The sequence below is a fragment of the Erigeron canadensis genome, chromosome 2, assembly GCF_010389155.1.
Source record: "Erigeron canadensis isolate Cc75 chromosome 2, C_canadensis_v1, whole genome shotgun sequence".
Classification (NCBI taxonomy): domain Eukaryota; kingdom Viridiplantae; phylum Streptophyta; class Magnoliopsida; order Asterales; family Asteraceae; genus Erigeron; species Erigeron canadensis.
Window position 1 is genome coordinate 41,366,783 of NC_057762.1, and position 26,447 is coordinate 41,393,229.

The window sequence follows — 26,447 nt, forward strand, 5'->3', positions numbered from 1 at the left end:
TTTTTTATTTTTTTTGTAAGCCCCACATGTCCATTATTTTCTACGGAGTAATTATTACTTTTAACTTACATTTTTTACATGGTTAACTTTTTTTTCCTCATTATAAATTTATTATCTTTGTAAATTTTTTTAATTTTATTTCTTTAAAATACTATTATACTAAAAACTTTGATCTCTTACATTTTGTACTAAGGATTTTATTTTAAATTGTAGGCATCCATTAAACCTTTTTTATTTTCACACAAACTTTTTAAGGGAACATGTAATATTTTGGTTAGAAAATTATAGAAAGAAATTAATATATCAAAGTCATCTTTTTCTATTATTATTTGTATTATGATCGCAACACATTTTGTCATTCTTATAAGAGCGTCGTTTATGTATCATATTTTGTCATTTCTCTTAATACCATTTTCTTAATAAATTTAGATAATTTTTCTTAAAAAGAAAGACATCAACAAACGTCATGTCTCCCGAGACAACGCCCGGGTGATATATCTCGTTTTTACTAAAGAGTAGCCTAGTGCTAGGGAACATGCAGCATAAGAGTCGAGACAGAGGTTCGAATCCCGGCCCATTTCCTTTTAACCATATTTTTATGCAATTTTCATATTTCTTGTTGGCCATGAAACCGATTGTCCATTTTACTAATCCTATAAGAAAAATATTGTTCCATTTGTGTCATACAAACCCATCCCATAATAGGCCCGTATCATGCCATAAGTTGGGTGTAGAACTCACTCTCAAAAGCTAACTCAAAGGAGGAGGGGACGCTTATGCATATAAACCACTAACCAATCTCATACTTGGCCGATGTGAGATCATATCATTGTGCTCCTTTTTAATCCTTTATTGAAAAGTTAAGTAATGGAAAGAATTAGTCCCAAATGGCCACATTGCAGCATGAGATAAATAGAAATCTGTATTGGAAAATATGTTAAAGATGATTTTCAGCTTTTGTGTCTTTCTATTGTTTGTATGGGTCCAGATCAATGGAAAGGCAAGTGAGGAAGTATTGAAAACATATAGTTGTAGCTCCATTTGTCTCCGTTAATTACCATTAGATAGCCGGTTTGTAAAATATAATTTATTGAATAAATTGATAAGAATGATTAAGTAACACATAAACAAGTTGAATACAACAATAAAGATTAGTAAGAATAAACAGGAGTTAGTTGCATAACTAATAGAGACATAAAGAACAAGACAAAATTAAGGTTAGCATTTGCATAAATAAATATTATTAAGAATAAATTGGAGTTTGGTGCAGAAGAATAGATGCTATAGTTTATTATGTTAGTTATCTTCTTCTGATATAATGTTATAAAAATGTTTTTAGGGGATGATTACCTTTGATTAGTGGTTAACTTGATTAAGTGAGTGTTTCCTGCAATTGGTTCCGATATATTGATCATAGAGACGTGTTGATAACATGTTACAATGTAACTTATAACTTAGCGTATATATACAAAGTTTTCAGAAAAGAAATGGTAAGAAAAACAAAGAATTTTTATGGGAGTTTAAAGCCAGCCAGCAACAAGGAGCCAAGTTTATGAAACAGGCCATATATATATATATATATATATATATATATATATATATTATAGGAAAAAGGGAATATAAAGCTGTCCGACACCTAAGCTTAGGTGTGGAACCCTCACATACTAATATTTTATTATTTCTTCTTTAATGAATAAATACATAGGCCCTCATGATTTTTATGGATTAAAAAAACAATCTGTGAGTGTTCCACACCTAAGCTTAGATACCCGACAGCCTTATATTCCCATCCCCCATATATATATATATATATATATATATATATATATGTCTGGAAAAGTGAGTATGAGGCTGTTATGCACCCAACTTGGGTGGAAAAACCCCTCACATTTTGAATAAATGTTTGGCCCCCCATGATTTTTATGGTTTAAAAAAAGGTATGTGAAGGGTTTTTCATCCAACTTAGGTGCCTAACAACCTCATATTCCCAAGTTGGATGAAAAACCCCTCACATACCTTTTTTTAAAAGGTAAAAATCATGGGGGTCATGCATTTATTTAAAATATTAAAATATTAGTATATAAGGGGTTTTTCACCCAAGTTTGGTGCATAACACCTCATACTCACTTTTTCTATATATATATATATATATATAACAAGTTACATTTAATATGTGTCTTTGGATAAGACAAAAAGTAGTTAGAAATAATTAATAAAATCTTATAATTTACAAGCCAATATATTTTAGCCTTATGCAAAGCAGGATGAAGTCACCTTATTATAAAGAAAGGTGGCAAAGACAGAGAGCCAAACGGAGGAAAAAATATGCCAGAACCAACAATTCCCACAGTTGATCTCTCACCTTTCTTCACAGATGGTGATGAAGCTGGTCGGAGAAAGGCCAAGGAGACAATTTCTGAAGCATGTGCCAACTACGGGTTCTTTCAAGTAGTTAACCATGGTGTCCCACTCGATCTGATGAACCAATCTATGGAGCTGTCCAGGACGTTCTTTAAGTACTCTGATGAGGTGAAAAGGGAGTCTAGTTCTGGCCCTGATGCACCACTTCCCGCTGGCTACAACAAGCAGCCGAAACACTCACCTGATAAGAACGAGTACGTGCTTATGTTTCCACCCGAATCACCATACAATGTTCTTCCTGCTAATCCACCTCATTTCAGGTAAATTCTACATTTTCTCTTCGACAGTCCTTTTACATATATGGTTAAATATATATTACATAGATATAAAGAGAATATAACCATGTATCCACTGTTTAGAAACCCAAGTCAATGTTGTAGATCAGGTGTTAAAGTTTGCAACTGCAATGTAAGCAATAGCATACAACCAGCCATCCACCATTTTCCAAGGCAGCCAACATTTTAGGGACACTCACAATAACGATAATGATGACAGTTTTCACAACATGTTGAACTTTTTGTTTATCTCTTTAGGAGACTATGCAAGTGATAAAACTGAAGTAACTGATGTTTTTGCTGTCATTTATCCTTCAATCTTTGTAACTTGACTGATCACCTGAAGTTAGATATTGACATTTTGACCAAAGGCACTTCAATAGCATCGCCAAGAGATTTTCTAAAAGTTAAGACCCTTGTACTGATCAAAGCAACCAAGAAAAGCTGACTAAAACCTCAACACCTGAATCTGATGACAATAACCCGCTGTTGGTAGGCACACAAGGGTGGGGCATCCTATTTTTATTCATGAGATTCAGTCGGTAATAATACGATAAAATGTGCAAGTAAAATACATTTTCTAGTAAATAAGTTTCTGGTAAGGTTTGATAAACTAAAGTTATCAGTCATGAACTTTGGATTAGCTTCTCTCAATATAGTAATGTCAATAACAAAAATGGCTTGACTGGATGCATATGTAACCCAAATGTAATTGGAATGAGATTTAATGTTCAAAGAAAATGTAAAGGGCTTTTAGTTTAGTTAAAAATGACCCAGATTTTCATTTAGAATTTTATAATTTGTCACTATCACCTATTATGTTCATATGTTAGTTCAAACATAATCAAAATATAATTGGTTTTATATCTTGCAATATCCATACATTTACTTGAAACCTGGTCAACTTTTATCGGATCAAAGTAAAGCAGGTAAAATATACTTAGAAAGATCGTTAAATTTAATCATATTCTTTCCCCTAACTTGACACCTGGTATCTTGACCGGTTCAACCATGGTCATCATGCACCCCTTATGATCACTAACAATGAGACTTTTAAAACACTCGTTTAGTAGTCAATGAAGTAAATTAGGCGTCAGAAAATCTCTTAAATATTAAATTAGGGATAATGACCTGTGAATGTAGTGAACTATGAAAAAATATCTATGTTATGTATTGATCTAATCGGGGGTCTATGTTATGTAACGAACTTACCAAAACTGTCTAAAGGATACATGTTACAAGCTAAAACTGTTTAAGGGATGCATGTTATGTGTGACAGTAGCAACATAGATTTGATTATCGTTTATGTTTTAGGATTTATGTTAGTAATCATTTAAATAAGAACTTTTGTTGGTATATAATGATTGCGTTTGAACTTCAATATTATATCTGTTTATGTTTTTGTATTGTGTTTGTGTGTTATATATTGTTATGCAGGTACAAGGACGTAGAACCAAGGTTATAAGTGTCTTAGAATACTTAAACGATGGTTGGACGTATTATGTACAAGCAAAATAAGCAATCCAAGATTCGCTCCTCGTGCTGACGTCATCAGTACGTTGAGTGATCCTCGTGCTGACGTCAGCACGACCACACGAGGGTTTTGATGGATCGGGCCCGATTCACTTCGTGTGAAGCCTAAGAACACACGAACCTAAACCCTACTAGTATAAATACAGGACTAATTTACGAAAATTTGTAATGAACATTTTACAAATTACGAATTAGGTCGAATTGCCATTCGTGTGACATCCTACACAAATTACAAGCTCGTGCAACACCTTAGGTTGATTAATCACTCATTAATTGACAAAAGGCAATAGCAATCTAGTTATATCAAGAGGATTCCGCACTCTTGACATAACGAATTGCGTCTTATTACGATCCATATAACAATAGGGTACCTACAATAAATATCATGCATCACTTAGACAGTTTTGGTAAGTTCATTACATAATATAGACCCCGGATTAGATCAATACATAACATAGACATTTTGTCATAGTTCACTACATTCACAGGTCATTATCCCATTAAATTATTGCTATGTTGATGGACAATGTATTGGTTTATGTTAAAAACATGTGGAGCTATGGTATATCTTCTAATAGTTTACTATCTGCTAAATTGAAGGACAACATTAGAAGAGATGTTCAAGTATTTTGTGAAGACGGGCCAAATATTGGAAGGCATAATTAGCGAGTGTTTAGGCCTCCCTCCAAATTTTCTCCAGGAGTACAATGGCGATAGAAGCTGGGACTTCTTGGTGGCATTGAGATATTTTCCGGCATCTGAAACTGAGAACAATGGCATAACTGAACATGAAGATGGAAATTTGATCACCATCGTCCTCCAGGAAGACATTGGAGGTTTAGAGGTATGCAAAAATGGAGAATGGATTCCGGTTATCCCCTCAGAGGGCACATTGGTTGTTAATTTAGGTGACGTTATTCAGGTAACAAATTCTAACTTTAAAACCGATTTAACATACAGTTTGATATGTAATAATCGTGAAATTATGTAGGTATTGAGCAATAAGAAATTCAAAAGCGCCACGCATAAAGTGGTAAGGCCGAAGGGAAGGAGCCGACATTCGCATGCATTTTTCTATAACTTGCACGGAGACAAGTGGGTGGAGCCGTTGCCCCAATTTACTCAGGAGATAGGAATGAAACCCAGGTACAAGGGATTTTATCTGAAAGAGTATCAGGCTTTAAGGTTGAGAAACAAGACTCACCCTCCATCAAACCCTGAAGATGTCATCCGAATCACAAACTATGAAATTTAGTAGTCCAGGAAAGGACTTAATGCTTTTTGATTTCTTATTTTGAGTATTTGTAATTTATCTCTGACTACTCTCTCTCTCTCTTTTTCTCCCTGCTTTCTCCCAACGGCTCTTTCATCTTTTCTAGATCCAAATCTAGATCTGAGATTGAGGCTGAGATAGAGATTGAGAGGTTAAGATTAAGAGTTTGAGATTGAGAGTTTCTCCTTTTCGGTTTTGGCTTCGTCTGCCATCGGGCACTTTTGCAAGGGTTATAGCGCTGGGCCGGAGGTCCCTTCCACTTCGGTGGATCTGGAACAGCCTTTCTACCTTTGAGTAAAGGTAAGGTATGTCTACATCTTACCTCCCCCATACCTCGGTTCATGGCGGGATTGGGTACCGTTGCTGTTTTGAGTATTTGTAGCTTTCAAATCTGTTTTAAATTGTAAGTTTTATTTTTGTTTTATTTTATTTTATTTCGAACACCAAATTTGTAAGTTTTAATATTAGGAGATGATATTTGTACCATTTTTTTTTATATTCTTATCACAATGTACAACTATCATTACAGATTGTACAAACACTAACTGTACAGATGTGGTAAAATAATTAAATAATGTGGTACTAATATCAATTCTCTTTCATATTATGAATGTACTTAGTCATTATATTGGAAACCGAGTATGGAGTAAAATATGTAGTAATTCGAAAATGTTAAAAACAGATTTATTTAAATATACACGAACTCATCAAATAGAAAACGTAAACATTAAACATTTATATAATTATACATTAGAAAACTACGGAAAATAGATAGATTTTTCTTTGAACGACGAGTTAGTAGTTAACAATTAACAGTTAGCATTTGAGACACCACAGTGACATTCAATTGGGCAGTATGCGAAACTCGAACCACACATATCTAGGATGAAACCCTGAACTCTTGAAAACTCCACCTAATAATTCACTCCTACAAATGTAGACAAATTCCTATAAGTTCATTTTTCGGAGAAGTATATTAATTTAAAGTCAACATGACATATCATTAACGTTTTTAGGACAAATGAAGCCCAACTACTAACATTAAAAGAGAGGCAGCAGGAATAGAGCCAATGCCAAACTGCAAGCATAACAGAAGTCTGAGCCAACCACTCCCAACGCTGGCTGGGGATAAATCCAACTGAAAAAGCCCATGTGTACCATAGCCAAAGCCTGCAGGACCACGGGTTCTTTCAAATAGTGAGCCACAGTGTCCCACTTATTCTTATGAATCAAGCAATGTAGCTGTCCACAACACATTTTAAGTACTCAGATGAGGGTAAACTGGAGTCAAATTCTGGTGTAGGTGAAGCACTACTGGTGGACAGACCACTCAGAAGCAAAAAAACGAGTACCCGATCCTGTTTCTACCTGGATCACCCTTCAATGTGCTCCCCACTAATCCACCAGATCTGAGATATCTACTTTAGCTTTTATATATGCAGTCAGATCAAGATCAATCATTTGATATATTTTATGCTATCTAACAATGTTTTCCTTAATTTGAAGGAAAACCTTGGAAGAGAGATGTTCAGCAACTTACCCATAGAATTTTCTCAAGAAATGTGACAATAAGTAGAGCACTAGAGCTGGATTTCATGATACTGATCAACTACTTTCAGACGACCAAAATCAACAAGATCGGAAAAGTGGAGCACGAAGACTCAAATATGATCACCATGGTCCTCCAAGACGACATCAGAGGTTAGGGATATGCAAGAATGAGAATAGATTCGGGTGATACCCTCGAAGGGCAAACTGGTTGTTAACGTAAGTGATGTTATACTAAACTGTTAATTAACACCTACATGTGAATCATCATATATGTTATATGCTCCAAATGTAGTTATGATGCCTAACAAGACTCCCTATAAAGTAATAAGAAATTCAAGCGTGTGAAGCATAGAGCGATGAATCCAAAAGAAAGCAGCAGGCATTTGTATGCATTTTTGTATGGCTTGCAAGAAGACAAGTGGGTGGAGCCATTGTCCCAGTTTACTTGAGATATTGTAAGTCAAACCAAAGTACAAAGAATTTTATTACAAGGACTATCTGGCTTTGAAGAAGAAAAACAAGACTCGTCCGCCACCTAAAGAAATCATCTGAATCACACACCATTAAATCTAACCATTAAAGAAACAACCATAAGGTTGCTTGTACTATTTAGTTATCAAACAACGAGATATGGTTGCTTGCTTTCTTCTCTTGGAGTTGCAATAGTAGAATCCAGTGTGCTTTGTTTTGGTGGAAGCTATAAAGCCTACCACAATACCAATTGCACAATATTTAGAGTCTACTTGTGCTTCTTGATGTTCAACAAAACTTCTCGATAATTGCAATTCTACAAGTACAATGATAGTTACAAATGCAAAATAACAAGTAAAATACGTGTCATCTTTGCATGTAGAAATAACCATAACATGCTATTGAAAGATACGTACTTAGTAGACAACCTGACTTACAGGAAGTAGATGATATTAGAGCACACTAACCAACTAACCATAACATGTTATTGAAAGATATGTACTTAGAAAACAACCTGACATATAGGAAGTAGAAAATACTTCGAGCACACATTAACTTCGAGGAGATACGTACAACAGGTTAGCAACAGAGTTTAACCACACCAAACACAAAAAGAAGAACCTGAAGCCCCCGTGTTGCTCAGACCTCAGTAATTGTGGTAATCTCCAGAGAAAATGTTGTTACCTCTGTGCCTCACTTCCCTATCAGACTGCATGAAACAAAAAGGGATACTTAGAGATCGATGTGGCACTTTCAGGCACCCATTTATTCATGAATAGGTAGAAGCGCACTCCTTTAATATTTTGTCTCAAATGGTCGATTCAAAATCTAAAACTAAAACACAGATGGTTAAATGGGTCAAACCGGATGAATGTGGGTCCAAGTCTTTTTATGCAGTAGCTATTTGATACAGGTCGAATGCGAGTCAAAATGTATTTATGGGTTGACCCCAACCTGTCCCAGGCTCCCAGCATATTTCGACCATACGAAAATGACTTATATTAACCTAAACCCATTGAATCATTTTCCAAACAGCTCGACAAAGAAAATTTGCATGTGACAGAGTGAAAGAGAGGTGCATACTCGATGAATGATTTCTTGAAATGCATCTGGGCCGTGTTCCTGAATGTATTTCTCCGCAGCAGTTAGGATGTCATCTGGTTTACTGAACACGTCTTTCTTTCTAGGGACATACCAGATGTTAATAGTCTGCTTTCCCGTGTAAAAAGGTCTAACATAATGCTCATAAACATATGCAGCACCACTGAAGTATGGTATCACCAACCAGCAGGTAACAATCAGCTTTGCATACGACCAAAATGGGATCCTGGCAAATGCCACCAAGAAATAAGTTATATACATTTTGTCAATGTTTTCTCTTAAATTTGATCAATTCATGTCAGCTTTGAAGTTAAAACCTTGAACATTTATCGCCTTAATGAGCCAAATATTTGAAGAAAGTGAGTTTCATATAGGATATGAACTCTGCCTATGTTTTTAAAAAGGAAAAAAGAAGAATCCTATAAGGCTACAATCAATTAGATGCCCTGGCGTATAGCCTAACGGAGAAGGCAGATGTTATACAACTATGAACCATACAGAGAATCACAAATAGCCAACAAGCTTATACTTAAACCTCAAGGAGTCCCTGAATCCCATATAAAATGACATTTTCAGTTGTTGACCTGGTACAAACTGTATGTATATTTTTCTATATTCCAACTTTCGAGTAAAGTTAACATTTTTACTTGTAGTTATTTGTATTTTCGCAATTAAATGTTGATAAGCTTATGCTCCAGATGGACACGGCAGCCTGCTAAGGAGATTGTCCACGCATACAGCATACCTGACCATATTGTAGCTCAGAGAACCAACCGAGCTACGCACATAAGAACTGGCTCCAAAGTTGCAGCCTACACCATTCAACTCAGATCTGCACTAGAGAATCCTATGTCCCCAACCTCAAGGCTAGCCCGTTTGGGTTTCTAGTCCTTTTATTATATAGTCGTCACCACTAGAGATCTAACTAACTATCTACACTTAATGATAACATACTTTACACTATTGTAAACTAGCTAACAACTAATTCCAGGTACAATACAAACCCTGCGATAGCAAACTCGCGGTATAAGAAAAAGGCATTAAAAAGCAAACAAGATTACCATTCGATCAACTTTGCAAAGGTAAGCTCAAAGAGAGTAATCATTGAATACAAAACCCAATATGTCAGCCATTGTTGATCATCCAACTGAGATTTAGTCTCTATCGCCCTCACCGATGCATATCTATTTTATTTATATAAAATAAAATAAAAATCAACCCCGTATCATTCACATTATTAAAGACAACTATACTAATGAAACAAATTCATAAAAAGTACTAAGAATCAAAACTTACAGTGGATAAGCCAAACTTACAACAGGTCTGCAACACCAAAAAAACAAATATATTAATATTATTATTACAAGCTACTTAACATGTCTACATTGATAAGAATGATAGTAACAGTAAAAAGTAAACCTAAAAGGAACACTAAATAAATAATCATTAATCAATAGCAGCAAGACAACACAAAGTATGTCGTACATATAATAAATATATATGTGTATAAAAAAGATCCAAAAAAGTAGTAATAAAATTTATGGTGTTTGTGTAATAAAAAGTAGAGTGGAAGGAAGAAAGAAACCCAGCAAGAATGTCAAAGTTTTGAGCAATAAGTTTAAGCAAATTTCCAGCTCCAGATCCCATCTTACAATTAACCCAAAAACCAAAATCTTGAATATATAGATATAGATACAGATATATAGAGATTATATTATGAAACTGGGTTTTGTTTGTGGAGTTTAGATTCTCGGACAGACAAAGAAGAGAGGCCGGGTTTGGTTTGTTTTAGAAGCCGCAAGTAGGTAATGCATACCAATTGCCTTTTTATTTTGGGAATCTTACCTTTTTGTGTAATTTTTTATGGAAATTAATTAAAAGCAAAGATTAAAAATAAATTCACCAACATTATTAGGGAGTATGAATTTTGTTAGAGGAACGAGTAGATTATATAATTAATAGTTTTATGTTAGTTTCAAAATATATAAATCATAATTTTTAAAAATAACCGAAGTATGTTACATAAAAACTAAATAAAATTCAAATAGATAAAATACAAATTTAAGAACGAAACATATGAAGATTAACTCCATATCAATATCGATTCCAGTTAACTCTTTCTTTTCAACTTTTTTTATTGGTAAATTCGTTAGTTTTGTTTATTAATTTGTAATAATTAGTTAAATAAAAAGTTTGAAGTTTAAAAGAAAGAATGAAAAATGTCAGATGATGAAATAGGTAAAGAAAAGTAGTTGTCGGTCTACTAAATTATTTTATCTATAATATAACTAAAAGATGAATAATACAACTAAAAAAGAGGTTGGGAGTACACTTGGCACCCTTAATCCCCCTCCGTTAGCCTAAAACTCCCTCCTCATTAATCCTCTATATTTTTTTATATATTTTTAATTATTACATCTATGAATTCATGTTGTGCATGCATGGACTATTTCGGAGTGGAACAGCCCGAAGAAAATCAAAACGTTCGAGATGAAAATATAGAGGATTAATTAAGATAGAGAATTATGCTCAGGGAGGGTGATTAAGGATGTCAAGTGTACCCCCAATCTTCTGTTTTAGTTATATTATTAGATTGTAAGAAGTGAAAAATTGAATAAAAATGAGAGTTAAAAACGTTAATTTACAAATCAAAATGTATGTAAAGAATAACCTTCTCACTTAAAATGCATATAAAATGTAAATTTATCTTTGAAATTAATTGATACTCGGGTGCAAATTTTTTTTTTTTTTTATGAAGTTGATGGTTGTAATGCTCACTAGGAATCTAAAGTCCGACGGGACATATAATTAGGGATAACAACAGGTCAGATATGGATTAGATTTAGGTGCTATCGGGCCCCAAACTTGATTAAAAATCCTTGTCTCAAATCCGAACCTAAATTAATTGTTATTGGAGATAAATTAATATGTAGGTATGAAAAAAAAAGTCATTTCAATAGGATACCGGAACCCGACTTTTTGGACTAGCTTTGGGTTCGAGTACATGGATCTAGAGCCAGGTATGGGATTTTTTTTATTTGTTGGTTCGGGGTTTGAAAATGGTTTTAACCAAACCTGTATAAGACCCGTATATATTGAATAACATCTCTATTTCCGATGTGTTATTAAAAAACATGAAACTTTTAACTTGGCTTATATGTTCTAATTTAAAAAAAGTCACGTAAAATGATTGTAGTGAGTAAGCGATTTTCATTAAAAGGTAAAATTAGTAAGTCCTCGATTACTCGATAAGGAAATTTGTTATCTAAAAGTTAGTAAGTAATGGGGACCCATCAGGTCCACAAACTTTTTATTCTTTTTATTTTCACCACAATACTTTAACTCTTTTCACTTTTAGCACTAAAATTTATACTTTTTAATTTTCTTTCCTTTTATTTCACCATAACACTTTAACTGTTTACAATGTTAGCACTTACCTTTTATTTTGTTTTATTTTCACCATAATTTTTTATTCTTTTTATTTTCATCAGAATACTTTAACACTTTACACTTTTAGTACTAAAATTTTATACTTTTTAGCCACAAACTTTTTATTCTTTTTATTTTCACCACAATAATTTAACTCTATTCACTTTTAGCACTAAATTTTATACTTTTTGATTTTCTTTTATTTCAGCCACTTACACTTTTAACACTAAATCTTTATACTTTTGATTTTCTTTTTTTTTTACCACAACATTTTAGCCTCTTACACTTTTAGCACTAAACTATTATGCGAATCTTTTCACTTTTAACACTAAACTTTATACTTTTTAATTTTCTTTCTTTTTATTTTCACCATAACACTTTAACTGTTTACACTGTTAGCACTTAACCTTTTATTTTCTTTTATTTTCACCACAAACTAACTTTTTATTCTTTTTATTTTCACCACAATACTTTAACACTTTACACTTTTAATACTAAAATTTTATACTTTTTAACCACAAACTTTTTATTCTTTTTATTTTTACCACAATAATTTAACTCTATTCACTTTTAGCACTAAATTTTATACTTTTTGGTTTTCTTTTATTTCAGCACAACATTTCAGCCACTTACACTTTTAACACTAAATCTTTATACTTTTGATTTTCTTTTATTTTTACCACAACATTTTAGCCTCTTACACTTTTATCACTAAACTATTATGCTAATCTTTTCACTTTTAGCACTAAACTTTATAATTTTTAATTTTCTTTCTTTTTATTTTCACCACAACACTTTAACTGTTTACACTGTTAGCACTTAACCTTTTATTTTCTTTTATTTTCACCACAAACTTTTTATTCTTTTTATTTCCAACACAATACTTTAACACTTTACACTTTTAATACTAAAATTTTATACTTTTTAACCACAAACTTTTTATTCTTTTTATTTTCACCATAATAATTGAACTCTATTCACATTTAGCACTAAATTTTATACTTTTTGGTTTTCTTTTATTTCAGCACATCAATTCAGCCACTTACACTTTTAACACTAAATCTTTATACTTTTGATTTTTCTTTTATTTTTACCACAACATTTTAGCCTCTTACACTTTTAGCACTAAACTATTATGCGAATTACTTTTACTTTCACAAAAGTTTATCGTTTGTTTTTTAACAGTCGCGTTCAAAGAATAGTAACCTTTTTATTTTTTTTATTTTTAACACAACATTTTAACACCTTATACTTTTAGCACTAAACTTTTATACTTTTTGATTTTTTTTTTATTTTCACCACAATATTTTTAACCTCTAACCCTTTTAGCATTAAACTTTTATGCGAACTACTTTCATTTACACACACAATTTTAGACTGTTCATTTTTTAACTAATAAATGTCAATTTTTATTTATTCTTAATCATTTAAATAATACATGTTTTCTTCAAAAAGTTTGTGATAAGTTAACCTCAATCCATGAACGCACACCTATTTGTAACACATTATCTTTTCGTTATCGAAATGTCGTAATTAATATATTTATTTTATACATTTTGTTATTTCTATCAAAAATTTATTTTAATAGTTTTGAATAATTTATTCTGTTAAATTGTAACAAATATAGTGTCTCTCGGGGCAACGCCCGGGTGACATATCTCGTTTATTCTTTTTTAAAATAAAAAAGTTCAAAACCATAAAAAAAAAGGGGAAAAAAAACACAAAATGTAGGCAGCCAGCAGATAAGCTAGCAACCCGACTAGCCGCTAGCTAGGGTCACTAAACTTGGCATTCAAGCCTTCAAAATTAAGTCTCCACATCACACGAATATTTTTCTTAGTCAATAATATATAAGATAACCAAGATCTATTTAAGTCTTGGACATCTATCTCTGTCTTATGAAACCATTTTCTTCGTTTATGCTTGTCTCTTTCACTCTCCATTTTCACGTCCCATTACATACAGATAAAAGATACAAGCTGCTAAAAAAAAAAACAGATAAAAGATACAAAATTAAAATAAAAGAAAATAGCCTAAATAACCAAAAATCATCTTCAATGTACGAAAATACCCAACTTTATTCGAATTCACAAATAATACCCATAAAATCGTAAGACCGCAAGGAGAAGATGCGGATCGCAGGCACTGCTTGCGGATCGCAAGGGATCCTTGCGATCCTCAGGCAATGTTATTCCTTGCGATCCGCAAGCATCCACAAACAGTGCTTGCAATTTTGACATTTTTTGACTTATGGATAAAATTTTTTGTGAGATTTTCTTGTACTTGTTAATATAGCAATCAGATTTTCGTGTACTTTTTTGACTTATGAATTTACCAACAACATTTCACCATGGTATTGGTTTAGTTTATAGTAACACATATTAATGTTTGTTTAAACTAGTTTGAACTGATTTCGACTAATCATTTTTACTTTAAATTTTATTGAAATGTTATATAATAAGGCATAATAGTAAATATCATTTAAAAAAAAATTAGAGTTAAGTGTAAGAACGGTTCCTATGGTTTTTCAATTTTCATATCGATAACAATCAATATCCTGTCATGCTTTTAACAAGGACAAGAAAATCTCACAAAAAATCTATGGTGAAAAGTTGTTGGTAAATTCATATGTCAAAAAAAGTACGCGAAAATCTGATTGCTATCTTAACAAGTACAAGAAAATCTCACAAAAAATCTTATCCTTAAGTATAAAAAAAAAGTCAAAATCGCAAGCATTGCTTGCGGATCGCAAGTCTGGCTTGAGAATTGTAAGGATCCCTTGCGATCCGCAAGCAGTGCTTGCGATCCGCATCTCTTCCTTGCGGTCTTGCGATTTTATGGTTTTTTTTTGTGAATTTGATAAAAGTTGGGTATTTTTGTATATATGGTTTTTGGTTATTTAGGCTATTTTCTCATTAAAATTTGAATAGTGGAATGTGAATTTTGGGGGACAATTTCAGTTATCTTGTAGTTTTAGAGGTGTACAATTGTAGAAAGGCTGGCTAAGACAAGGCCCATAAGTATCTGGGCCTCAAGAATGAATAGGCTTTCCAAGTGCTATAAGGGCAAGACAGAGCAGGATCAAGTTGGGTCGGGGCCTGGGCCTGATCTTTTTTACAATTTTTGTACACATGCCTATATAAAGTCAGTTTTGAACTTAAAAGAAAACTAGAATAATACCCGGTCGGTGATCGGATTACAGATAACCTTATATTTGTATCACATATTGCGAAAAGCATAAGTCTTATAGTATGCAAAGATTAAGTTTAGTGTGAAATCGAGCATGACATCAAGATAAACTTGTAACACTTATATATTTTATGGTATAACATATTGAGTCTATCAAAAACTCGATACATATTGAAAATAACCAGGTTATGCTTGCATATTTTAGACCTTTTAACCCGTCAAACAGATTCTTTAAGGTTTCAAGATAAGCTTTGTTGTTTTGTTGTTTACACGTAACTATTTCATATCCCATCTTCAAAATGCTTTCTTATTTTTTATACGAATTGAAATAAAAGTAAAACATGTACATTAGAAATTTTGAAGTCGATGGTTGGTGATATCGACCATTATCACTTTCATCCTTTTCCTAGGTAAAAGTTGATAAGCATCAGTTTTAAATTTGATTTAAGCCTAAACTAAAATATATTGATGAACTACTTGTTATCTTACACATTGTGTGTGTACCATTTTAGTTTGTGAATAAAATCGTTACACATTAAATTAAGTTGTGATTTATATTGAAACACATATTCTGGATTGTTTGACAAATAACTTTTGTCTTACCCAATAACCATATCTCTTTTTTTTTTCCTATTTAAAATACTAAAACGTAAAAATATAATTCAAGATGTCATTACCCAGCCACATTCTTTTTCCAAACTTGTTTTTAGATTAAAAAAAAAACACAGTTACAAAAATTATGTAGTTCGAGATGTCACTACCCTGTCATATTATTTAAACAAACTTGTTTTGTAATTCTTATTTTCAATTAAAACATATGTGCTTAATATGGTACCTTTCTTTCTAAATTGTGTTCTTTTGTAATCTCGTTCATTAATTATATGTTTTAATGAGATACCTTTGTTCCTAAATTATGTCTTTTATTTTCAATGGAGAGATTAAATGTTAAATATATATTCGACCGAGGTACTCAAAAACAACCTATTTTCCTCTTTTCACCGAAAACTATCCATTTGACCTGTCAACCCACTTGACCCAAAGTCAATCGGGTACGAGCTGACTCGATAAACAACCCTAATAAATAGGCATGTATATACCCGACTCAACCTGAAACCAGACATGAAACCAACCAGAGAAAAACCAAGTTAGAGTTGTGAAATCTTGACCTGCCAACCTGCCAACCCATTAACCTAATTTTTTTCAGGTTAGGTTCAGGTTAACTTTTTAGATTAATAGGTTGACCTTCCAACCTGAAAATGATTTAAGTTTATAGAATGTTTTTTAACAGGTTGACTCATCAATCCATTTGACTTGCAAATCGACCCATTTGTCCTGAAATCAACCCGTCAATCAATAACCTATATGACTTGTTTAACTTATATGACTTTGTAGAGATACACTTATCATTAAATTAAAGACTTTTTAATTTATATTCTAACTTTAGAGATGAAAAAAAATGTATATGATATAATTCATTTAATGTTTATTTTAGTGGGAAAAATAAGTAATTTTTGTTGATAAATAAATCCTAAATCTAAATTAATTAGTTTCTTAGCTAGAAACAAAGTATCTTACTTTTTGATTTTTTCAATGTATACATGAATTGTAGAAATATTATTTTGTGATTGTTAAGTTATATTGAAAGATTTAATTCGTTTGGAATTCAAAATATATTTGTTGTAATTTCCCTTGGCTATTACCTAATATAAAATGACATTTAAAATAGTTTATATAAATAAGTCCAACTAATCAGAATACAAGAAAATAAAATCCTCGTCCAATCGGAAGCTACATTATTTATTCTTTTTTTCTCTCTACCCTATCGACAGTATATATAATATAATGTTAGTCTATTTTCGAAGATATCTTCTTCTTTTTCTTGAGTTCTTGAGGCGTACATAAACAAATAGATCAAAAATGTGTTTAAGCTTTGAAATAATAATATATTATACTGTAGTAATAACTTAAAATTTTTATCGATAAGATCTTATTTCAGAATCTTTCTTTAGGTCTCAAAACCCTAACACACACATATTGGTGTAAAGTGACATTGCTCCTACATTCGTGGAATCGCCAGCTAACCTTAAAACCCTTACCAATCCCTCTTTAATTTAACCTCTTATTTACAAAGCATCCGATACGGTTTGGTGCACAATCATAATCCTAAGAATTAAAAAAATTTCAATCGCACATCAAGCACTTACTTTCATATAAGTTGCTTTAAAGTTGAAAACATATTATGTCCTATAATAGCAGGAGTTCACATATCACTCATGCTGTATCAGGTTTGTATATGGACAAGCTATAAAAATCCATACAAAATTACAAATTCGATGAACACATACGTATATATTTAATAGTATTATTTATATCGGGGTGAGTTATTTTGAAAACTCATAAAAAAAAAACTCACTAACAATTTTGGACCACATATTATTTTCCTCTTTCTTTCTCTTCAATTAAATAATAAAATTCACCCAAATCATTCAAAATGTTTTATCACACAAACCGTAAATCATTAGACGAAACAAAAAGCATGGGTAGTCTTAAAATTTCGTCATCTTTCATTATAGATCTAATTCGATATACTTTTTAATGACTTTTTAGTTTTCATTTTCTTTTTGGTACGAATCCCTAAAGCTATTCCGGTACTATCGCCTAAGGGGAGGCTGCAGTACGTGCTGTTGTCGATGATAGTAAGGTGTTTTTACACATGTGTAGGTTGAACAAAAATTATGATTCGGAGCGGGCTTCGCCTTTAAGAATATTCATAAACCAAAGATAGTAGGGTGATAGGTCATTGAGGTTGATAGGTCATAGAGGGTGATAGATCATAGGGGGTGACCGGTGATGGGTGATCTACCTAACGGGCTCCGCCCTTAGCCACTATGGCTCCGCCATGGACTGACGGGATTCGCCCTTGGCCACCATGGCTCCGCCATGGATTGACGAGCTCCGCCCTTAACCTTCATTGTTGTGTACATATGTTCATTTACTAATTTATATGTGAAAACAATGATCCTACACATGTGTCTGTACACAAGTACAAGAGGAAAAAAATGAAAATTAAAAAGTCGTTAAATGTATATCTAATTGTATCTCTAATGAAAGAAGACGAAATTTTAAGACTACCCATACTTTTTATTTCGTTTAACGATTTACGGTTTGTGAGATAAAACATTTTGAATGATTTGGGTGAATTTTATTATTTAATTGAAGAGAGAAAAAGAATGTATGATCCAGAATGGTTCTTAAAATCTTTTTTATTTGTGTGTTCTTGTAGCACCATTCTCTTAGGGTGGAGGGAGGGCTTGCCCACTCCTCCCCTCCCCGATTTTTCTTCTCCTACCCTCCCCTCCCCGATTGCTAGGAGCACCTCGCCACCCCTCCCCTCCTCATGCTTTTCTTTTTAATTTCATTTCTATTTATTTTTAAAACTAAAACATTTTATTTAATAAATTAAAACTAATACAACTTAAAACACAATTAAAACACATAATTTTATTTTAACACACAAAAACAAGTAAAACATACAACTAAAAGAACTCTTTATTTATTTATTTATTTTAAAGCTATTTTTCATTAAATTAAATTAAAAGTAAAATCTATTTTTTATTAATTTATATTAATTGTAATTACTACAAAATTAAACTTTTAAACCAGTTTAAAATAGTTTTAATACTACAAATAATAAAAATAAAAATTATAATAGTAATAATAATGCATACAAAACAAAAAGAACAACTTTTAGGTAATTTAATAAATAGTCTATAACTTCAGGGTGTAAAATGTAAATATATATAAAACTCTTATCCTTTTGGAATCTTGGACTCATGTGCGTCTTTCTCAACCTTAAAACGCACTGCAACACTTACATAAATATATTAATATATATATATATATATATATATATATATATATATATATATATATATATCGATGCAATGAAAAAACAAAAAAAAACCACAAGTAACGGTAAAAAAATGGATACCTAGGCGGTGAGAGACCCGGGGACAGCCCTCCCCATCCTCTTCCCCACCCTACCGGTACCGGTGGGACGGAACGGTGTTCAAATAGGTACCGGTTTGGTGCCCGCTCCACTCCGTTCACCCTTATACAAGTAGTATTTAATTATTTATGTTAATATTTTTTGCGGTATCGATCTTCTTTTGTTAAGTCCATGCTCTTTGTTTTTTCCTTTATATATATATACTAGGTACTTGACCCGCGTGATGCGCGAGTTTTTATAAGTTTACATAATTACTTATTAGGTATTGTTAATAACAACTCTTATTATTAATCAACCTCTTAATTCGCTTTCATTTTCATTAAATCTTGGTTTCCATTGTAGAAACTTATTTGCATATATCATTTCACATTGTACTCCATCATGTTTGTTGAAAAATATTTGGCAAATTTAAAATATATTTAAGGTAATATTTGACCGATTAAATAAAGTATATTTAGATTTTAAATTTTTGATAGATAAAAATTAAATAATTATTGCTGCTTTGGATTTAAAGTGAGGTTTGGAAAGACTTAATAGGTTAGTTATTATAAATATGAATATAGATATTATATAAATGTAGATTTAGATATATAACCTACCAATTGACATATTTATTTGTGAGTGATATATAATTAGTTTATTTGTGAATCATTAAATGATATATAGAGATTTAAGAAAAAAGAAATATATTGGACGACTATTCTCATTTGATTACATCTTGTAATACTTATTAACTTTCTAATCCTATTAAGATTCCTTTTTATCTATGTTATTTTTCAAATATATCTATCCATCTTTCCGATTAACGTTTATATATATAGGTCTTTTACATGTGGTTATTAATTATTTTTGTTCAACGGAAAATTAATTCAATAAAAAATTAAAAGGAAAATAACAATAAATAAACCTTGATATACTTTCCATGTATCAAGTTACCAAAAAAAAAGGAAAATAACAATAAATAAACCTTGAAAATAACGTAGTCACACTTTTATGAAAGGGATTTATTTTTTTATTTTTAGTACTTGATTTCTCTTATTAATTTTGTATACGTTTTTATTTTTATTGGGTTTATATATATAATTGTAAAAAAATATCAAAATTACACATAGGATAAATCCTATGTGTCAATTTTTAAAGAGAGCTTTAAGTTAAAAGAGATGGCTTATAATGCTTGGATAACTACTCTAAATCCTATGTGTCAATTTTTAAAGAGAGCTTTAAGTTAAAAGAGATGGCTTATAATGCTTGGATAACTACTCTTTTATTAGAGTAATAATAGAATAGAATAGAATATATATATATATATATATATATATATATATATATATATATATATATTAAAACAATAGTTATTCGAGTTTTTTTAACCCTCCTCCACAATTCAAAGATATCCTTAAACATTGACACATTGGATTTATCCTACGTGTCATCTCCATATTTTTTGCACAATATTTATTTTTATGTATTTATATGAATATCTAAAGAAATCTTTCAAATCTCATAAATACAATATAATAATTCAACAAAATCCCGTACAAAATATATGAAAATTTATGAACTATATGTATTTCACTAATTACATCCAATTTTATAGGAAAATATAAATCTTCCACCATATTAAAAAAAAATTGCCATACACATTTATCGTTTTCCATCGAGCAACGACCACAAAATTGATTTGTCATTAATACATGAAGAAAATCTAAACAAAATAGCTAATCGTTAATTTTTATTGATTGCCATTCCAATTGATTTTTTCAAAAACTCTGATCAAAGTTCTACGATATATGTTACAAATTGTCGGCACATATAAATGTCTTTTCTAATTATATTTTATTGTTAGTTCATTATTCTTTCAAACTTTTTTGACGTATGGATGTCTTATAATTGCCTCAACTATTGTTTTGAAAGTTTTTTAGATTCTTTTTTATTTGTTTTAATTATTCATTTTATTTGTTTTAATTATTCATTGCCCCATACAAAATTTTTAAAGATTCGATTATTAAATACATTACCATGAGTCATTACAAGTATTCAGAGGAAAAAACCCCAAAGTTTTGTCATCCCTAAGGATCGAACTCAAGACCTTGGGTAAAACCGAGAGTGTCTCTGACCAGTTAGACTGAACTTAATATGATACTTTTATAATTCATAAAAAAGCACAACTATAGGATTGTTTTCTATAATGTAACTAGCGAATTTATCCGAGTTTAACCCAGACGTTTTAATAAATTATAAAACTATAAAATATGCATGTAATTTTTGTTATTAGTTATAAATCTATATGGAGATGATGAATTGAATAACATAATAATTATTAAAAAAATTTATTTGTTTGTAATAAAAGATTAGTAACTTTAAATAAGTATTTAGTGAGTTATTTTTAATTACAAATATTGTAAATTATTTATGACATCATAATTAAAATAAAAAGCTTTTAAGAAATAATGTAGACTGCACATCACAATTTTTATAAAAATACTTTTGAAAAATAATTATCTTTTATTTAGTATAAAGATTAATTATTAATTATATGTTTATATAACTCTATTTATGCTAAAAGTTTTGTTTAGATACAACCAACTTTAGTTTTTATTTTAAAGAAAAAACTCCAAAATGAAACGACATTTGAAGTAATGGTAAAGAAGTTTTTAGTTTAGATGAAGTGTTTAATTATTAAAACCACATATATACCTCTTAAAGTTGCAGCTAAAACCATCGTACCAAAGACCTCTAAAAGATAAAGTTTATAGCTAACAATTTTGCTTAAAAGCTACAACTTAAAGCAAAAATAAAAATTATAAATACAAGCTACAACTATTTTTGCCAAACATACCTTAGATATATAATTTTTGTTCATATATTAACAAATAAACAATACATTAACATTATACTACTAAATTAAAGAAAAACAAGATAACCAATACATTAGCATTATATTACTAAATCTAAAAAAAAAGAAAGAAAAAAAAAAAAATTAATCATGATTGACGTCTACATTATAAGCTTTACCAATATCGAATTCAATTATATTTTTTAATAGCCGTACATCGTGCGGGTAAAAGACCTAGTAGATATATATATATATATATATATATATATATATATATATATATATATATATATATATATATATATATGTTAGAGTTCCATACTTTAAGAATGTGCTTGCCTCGTATTCTATAATTATTATAAGAACTTTTAACTCTCCCACCTTCATCTTTTCAGAGCATTATTTCAAAAAACCTATAATCCCTTTCCTCCCTCTTTTTAAAGCTGTACACAAACAAATGTAGTTGCGCGTTATCCTTCTTTCTCTTTACATTTCCTACAAATTCGCACCTAGATAGATTTCCTTTATCCGACACAGTTTCTACATTGTCGCTCAGTGCCATGAACTTCAAGATTTTAATTCCTTTTGTAAGTTACCCGGTAGCATACACGGCATAGTTCTTACAATTATATAGCAACCCGAGTATGTCACTACATTACATAACCATTTTGTCATAGACTCATAGGTGGTTACATTCATATACCATTATCCCCTTTACCATATTTTTCAAAGTAACGAAAGCATGATCATCATATTCCAAGGGAGGTATCCATGACTTGGCTAAATTTGCGGTGTGTCATTTACTTCTTATGGGTAATAATCCGATAAAAACACTCTTAAAATAAGAACGGTGAGAACACATAAAAACATCATTTTGATGCATTAAAACTTCATAAAACTAACATAGTGCATAACTAATTATCATTATTTAAGTGTTTAACAAAACATTGATGCATTATTTTGATGAATATGCATCCAAGATGGATGCACAAAACAAAAAATAAGATTTTCTCGAGACCAATGTGTTGTTAACCATTTAAATTATAATAATTAGTTATACAGTATGTTAATTTTATGGACTTTTAATGCATCAAAATGTAGTTTTTAAGTGTTCTCACCGTGTTCTTATTTTAAGGTTGTTCTTATTCGATTGTCCCCTAATCCTTATGATCTAATTAAAGTAAGACATTCATTTACAAGCAATTGTTGTAAATCGCTTTGATATTAATCAAATTTTCGTTTGTTTGCTTCGTTTACCATGCATGATTATAGTAAAAAAACAAAAAACAAAAAAAACAAGGCCTTATCTACCAATAAACTAAAACATGATTGATATATTCTTAAAATTATCTGTTTTTTTTCTCAAGTTTTCAACTCCTATTACTTATATTATTTATAATAAGTTATCAACATGAAGACATTAAAAATTTGAGTTTACGATCTGAAATTACAAAGCTATTTGTCGTTATCTACTATGCTTACAAGTTCTGATCTGAAATTACAAAGCTACATATATATTATATTTATTCTTACTATTTATTATAATTTAGCTTCAATCATCGGTTTACTTTAACCATAATTTATTTCATTCTCACAAATCATGTATGTGACATATTTGAATTCTTTTATGATACAATATATAGTTATCGTACATCGTATGGATATTAGGACTAGTATTAATTAAAACAAATAAAACAATAGGTTTTTATTCACCGAAAATCATCGTGAATCATAAAAACCATCGTGCATCAATTGTTTCGTGAATCTTCGTGCATCAATTTAACCATCATTTAAGATCAAGATCTTGTCTTATTTATTTGCTTTAATACTTGTTTTACATTACCCAACACACACATACACACATATATATATACTAGTCCTAATACCCGTACGATGTACGGTACCTATATAGATTGTGTCATAAACAAATTCGAATATGCCTTGATCCATAGGTATGAAATAAATTGTGGTTAAAGTAAACCGATGATTGAAGCTAAATTATAATAAACAGTAATGATAAATATAATATATGTTTAGTTAAATTTTTAGATTTACCTAAAACTTTTACGATCACATCAAAATCGAAACTTGTAAGCATAGTTGATGACGGCAAATAGCCTTGTGATTCTGGTCGTAAATTCAAAATTTTGAAGTAATAAGAGTTGAATGATCAAAATAATTAAGAAAGTGAAAGACACAATTTTATTAATGAGAAAAATGATCAATCAAATAAGGTTATCATGAGTTTTGTATCTATAAGCCAAGAGTTAGACTTTAATCCTAAGTCTAATAAAGAAATTGAATCCATATACAATTAAAAAAAGCTAATTTAATAAAATAAATAAATTAAAAGGACACATGTCGATCAAGGATTACGCCACGTGTCATTTCAAAAATATCTCAATCCTGTTTTAGTTTATTGGTATATATATATACTAGTTTTAATACCCGTACGATGTACAGTAGTTATATAGATTGTACAGTATACCAATTATCGAAACTAAGTTATAATAAACATTAATGATAAATATAATATATGTTTAGTTAGAGTTTTGGATTTACCTTAAAATTTTACAATTACATCAAAATCGAGACTTGTAAGCATAGTGCATAACGGCAAATAGCCTTATGATTTCGGATCGTAAACTCAAATTTTTTAAGTCTTCATGTTAATAACTTATTATTATAAGTAATAGCAGTTGAAGAATTAAGAAAGAAAAAAAGACAAATTTGTAATGAGAAAACGATCAATCAGATAAGGTTATAATGTCTTTTGTATTAATAAGACAAGAGTTGAAGTTTTATTCTAAGTCTATTAAGGACATTGAATCTATATACAATTAAATAAACTAATTTAATAAAATAAATAAATTAAAAGGACACGTGTCGATTAAGGACTACACCACGTGTCATTTAAAAACATCTTAATTTTGTTTTACTTTATTGGTATATATATATACTAGTACTAATACCCGTGCGTGTTGCACGGTTTGATTCATAATTATTTATTTTTATATTTCATTTTATGTATAATAAATTTTATATTTATTTATGACAAACGTTTTTTTCGTGAACAATAACATAAAATCAAATAAGTAATAAAAAACTTATAACACCAACAATATAGTTAAAAAAGAATATGTAATGCAATTTCTTGATCAAGAAAGATAATTTCAAATGTGTGGGGCAAAAGTAGCCAGATTGGAAGAAAAAAAAAATGGTGTGTGTATTAGACACGGACATAAAATCTAGTACTCATGCTAAATTAAACTTTGTGATACCAATATAATTCAACATCATGCATACAAATACCTCTTTTGAAATCTTACGTACCAATATAAGTTAATATGATTTATTTGATTTATTATTAGTATATATAGGTGTTGGAAAGAATTAATTTATATAGGTATTACTAGTTAATAACCCTGGGTTCAACCCGGACATTTTAATTAAAATTTTCAAAAATATATATATATAAAATGTATGTAATTTTTGTTATTGAAATGTTATAATTTGATATGAACATGGTGAATCGACCAATACAATGATATATAAAATAATAATACCTATTTTAATAAGAAATAAAAGGCATTTTATTACATTATATATATATATATATTCAATTAAAAGATTAGAAAATTTAAATAAGCATTAAATGGGGTTCTTTTAAATATGACATCATTAATAAGAAAAAAATATTTTTAAACAATATGTGATCTTGACACATAATAATCTTTTTAAAAATATTTTTAAAAAATAATATTTCTTTATTATATATAATAAAGATTACTAATCAAAATTAAATTAAAGTTGGAGAATGATATAGATAAGGAAAAGAGGAGTTGGAACATGATACAGATAAGGAAACGTAATATATGTAGTTTTTAATTATTATTTTTACGGATATATAGTAATATTTATTTTTAATTATTATTTAATAAAGTTATTTTAATGTATATGACTTAAAGGATACTTATCGTTTTAATATAATGACACGTGTCGTAGTAAATAACTGTTTAAACAAGATTATCATCGAAAGATATATATAGAGATCATATCTATCCGATCCGGCTAATTCATTCAATTATATTATTATTTTATTTATTATGAAAATGAATGATTTGCCCATGAAACACGTAATAACCTTAACTATCATTTAATCCGTAAATTATATTCAAAATCAATTAGAGTTAAAGCACCCGGGTTAAGACAAAAGAAGAAAGCGATGGATTAATTACCTTCATTATTATCTATATCTATACGAGTGCTCAGGCTCGTCCATTGGACGGATAATTTCAATATATATAAATCTAAAAATAATAATTATGAAACAAAAAGTGTATGACCAATATCACAAGT

General features: G+C 30.2%; 2 protein-coding genes across 2 annotated transcripts; one reads left to right on the top strand and one right to left on the bottom strand.

The window, feature by feature from the left end:
- The first annotated feature begins 2,325 nt into the window (after nucleotides 1–2,325).
- On the top strand, nucleotides 2,326–5,484 carry LOC122588280 (flavonol synthase/flavanone 3-hydroxylase-like). The gene is made up of 3 exons (XM_043760394.1): nucleotides 2,326–2,681; nucleotides 4,830–5,151; nucleotides 5,221–5,484. Exons 1-3 carry the CDS (start codon nucleotides 2,326–2,328, stop codon nucleotides 5,482–5,484), a joined length of 942 nt encoding a protein of 313 aa, XP_043616329.1.
- A 2,503-nt stretch (nucleotides 5,485–7,987) lies between these two features.
- Nucleotides 7,988–10,426, bottom strand: LOC122587483 (HVA22-like protein a). Its single transcript, XM_043759669.1, has 5 exons — nucleotides 10,211–10,426; nucleotides 9,922–9,948; nucleotides 9,687–9,809; nucleotides 8,608–8,851; nucleotides 7,988–8,233 (listed from the first exon to the last, which is right to left on the bottom strand). Exons 1-5 carry the CDS (start codon nucleotides 10,270–10,272, stop codon nucleotides 8,171–8,173), a joined length of 519 nt encoding a protein of 172 aa, XP_043615604.1. The 5' UTR covers nucleotides 10,273–10,426; the 3' UTR covers nucleotides 7,988–8,170.
- Between the last annotated feature and the right edge of the window lie 16,021 nt (nucleotides 10,427–26,447).

Bases quoted from the DNA above. Each gene is read 5' to 3' on its own strand.
- LOC122587483 (XM_043759669.1), bottom strand. From the start codon at position 10,272: ATGGGATCTGGAGCTGGAAATTTGCTTAAACTTATTGCTCAAAACTTT. The intron at 9,810-9,921 runs GTAAGTTTTGAT...TAAATAAAATAG, and splicing joins GTAAGTTTGGCTTATCCACT to ATATGCATCGGTGAGGGCGA. The intron at 8,234-8,607 runs GTATGCACCTCT...TGTTTCATGCAG, and splicing joins TTCAAGAAATCATTCATCGA to TCTGATAGGGAAGTGAGGCA.
- LOC122588280 (XM_043760394.1), top strand. From the start codon at position 2,326: ATGCCAGAACCAACAATTCCCACAGTTGATCTCTCACCTTTCTTCACA. The intron at 2,682-4,829 runs GTAAATTCTACA...GCTAAATTGAAG, and splicing joins GCTAATCCACCTCATTTCAG to GACAACATTAGAAGAGATGT. The intron at 5,152-5,220 runs GTAACAAATTCT...GAAATTATGTAG, and splicing joins ATTTAGGTGACGTTATTCAG to GTATTGAGCAATAAGAAATT.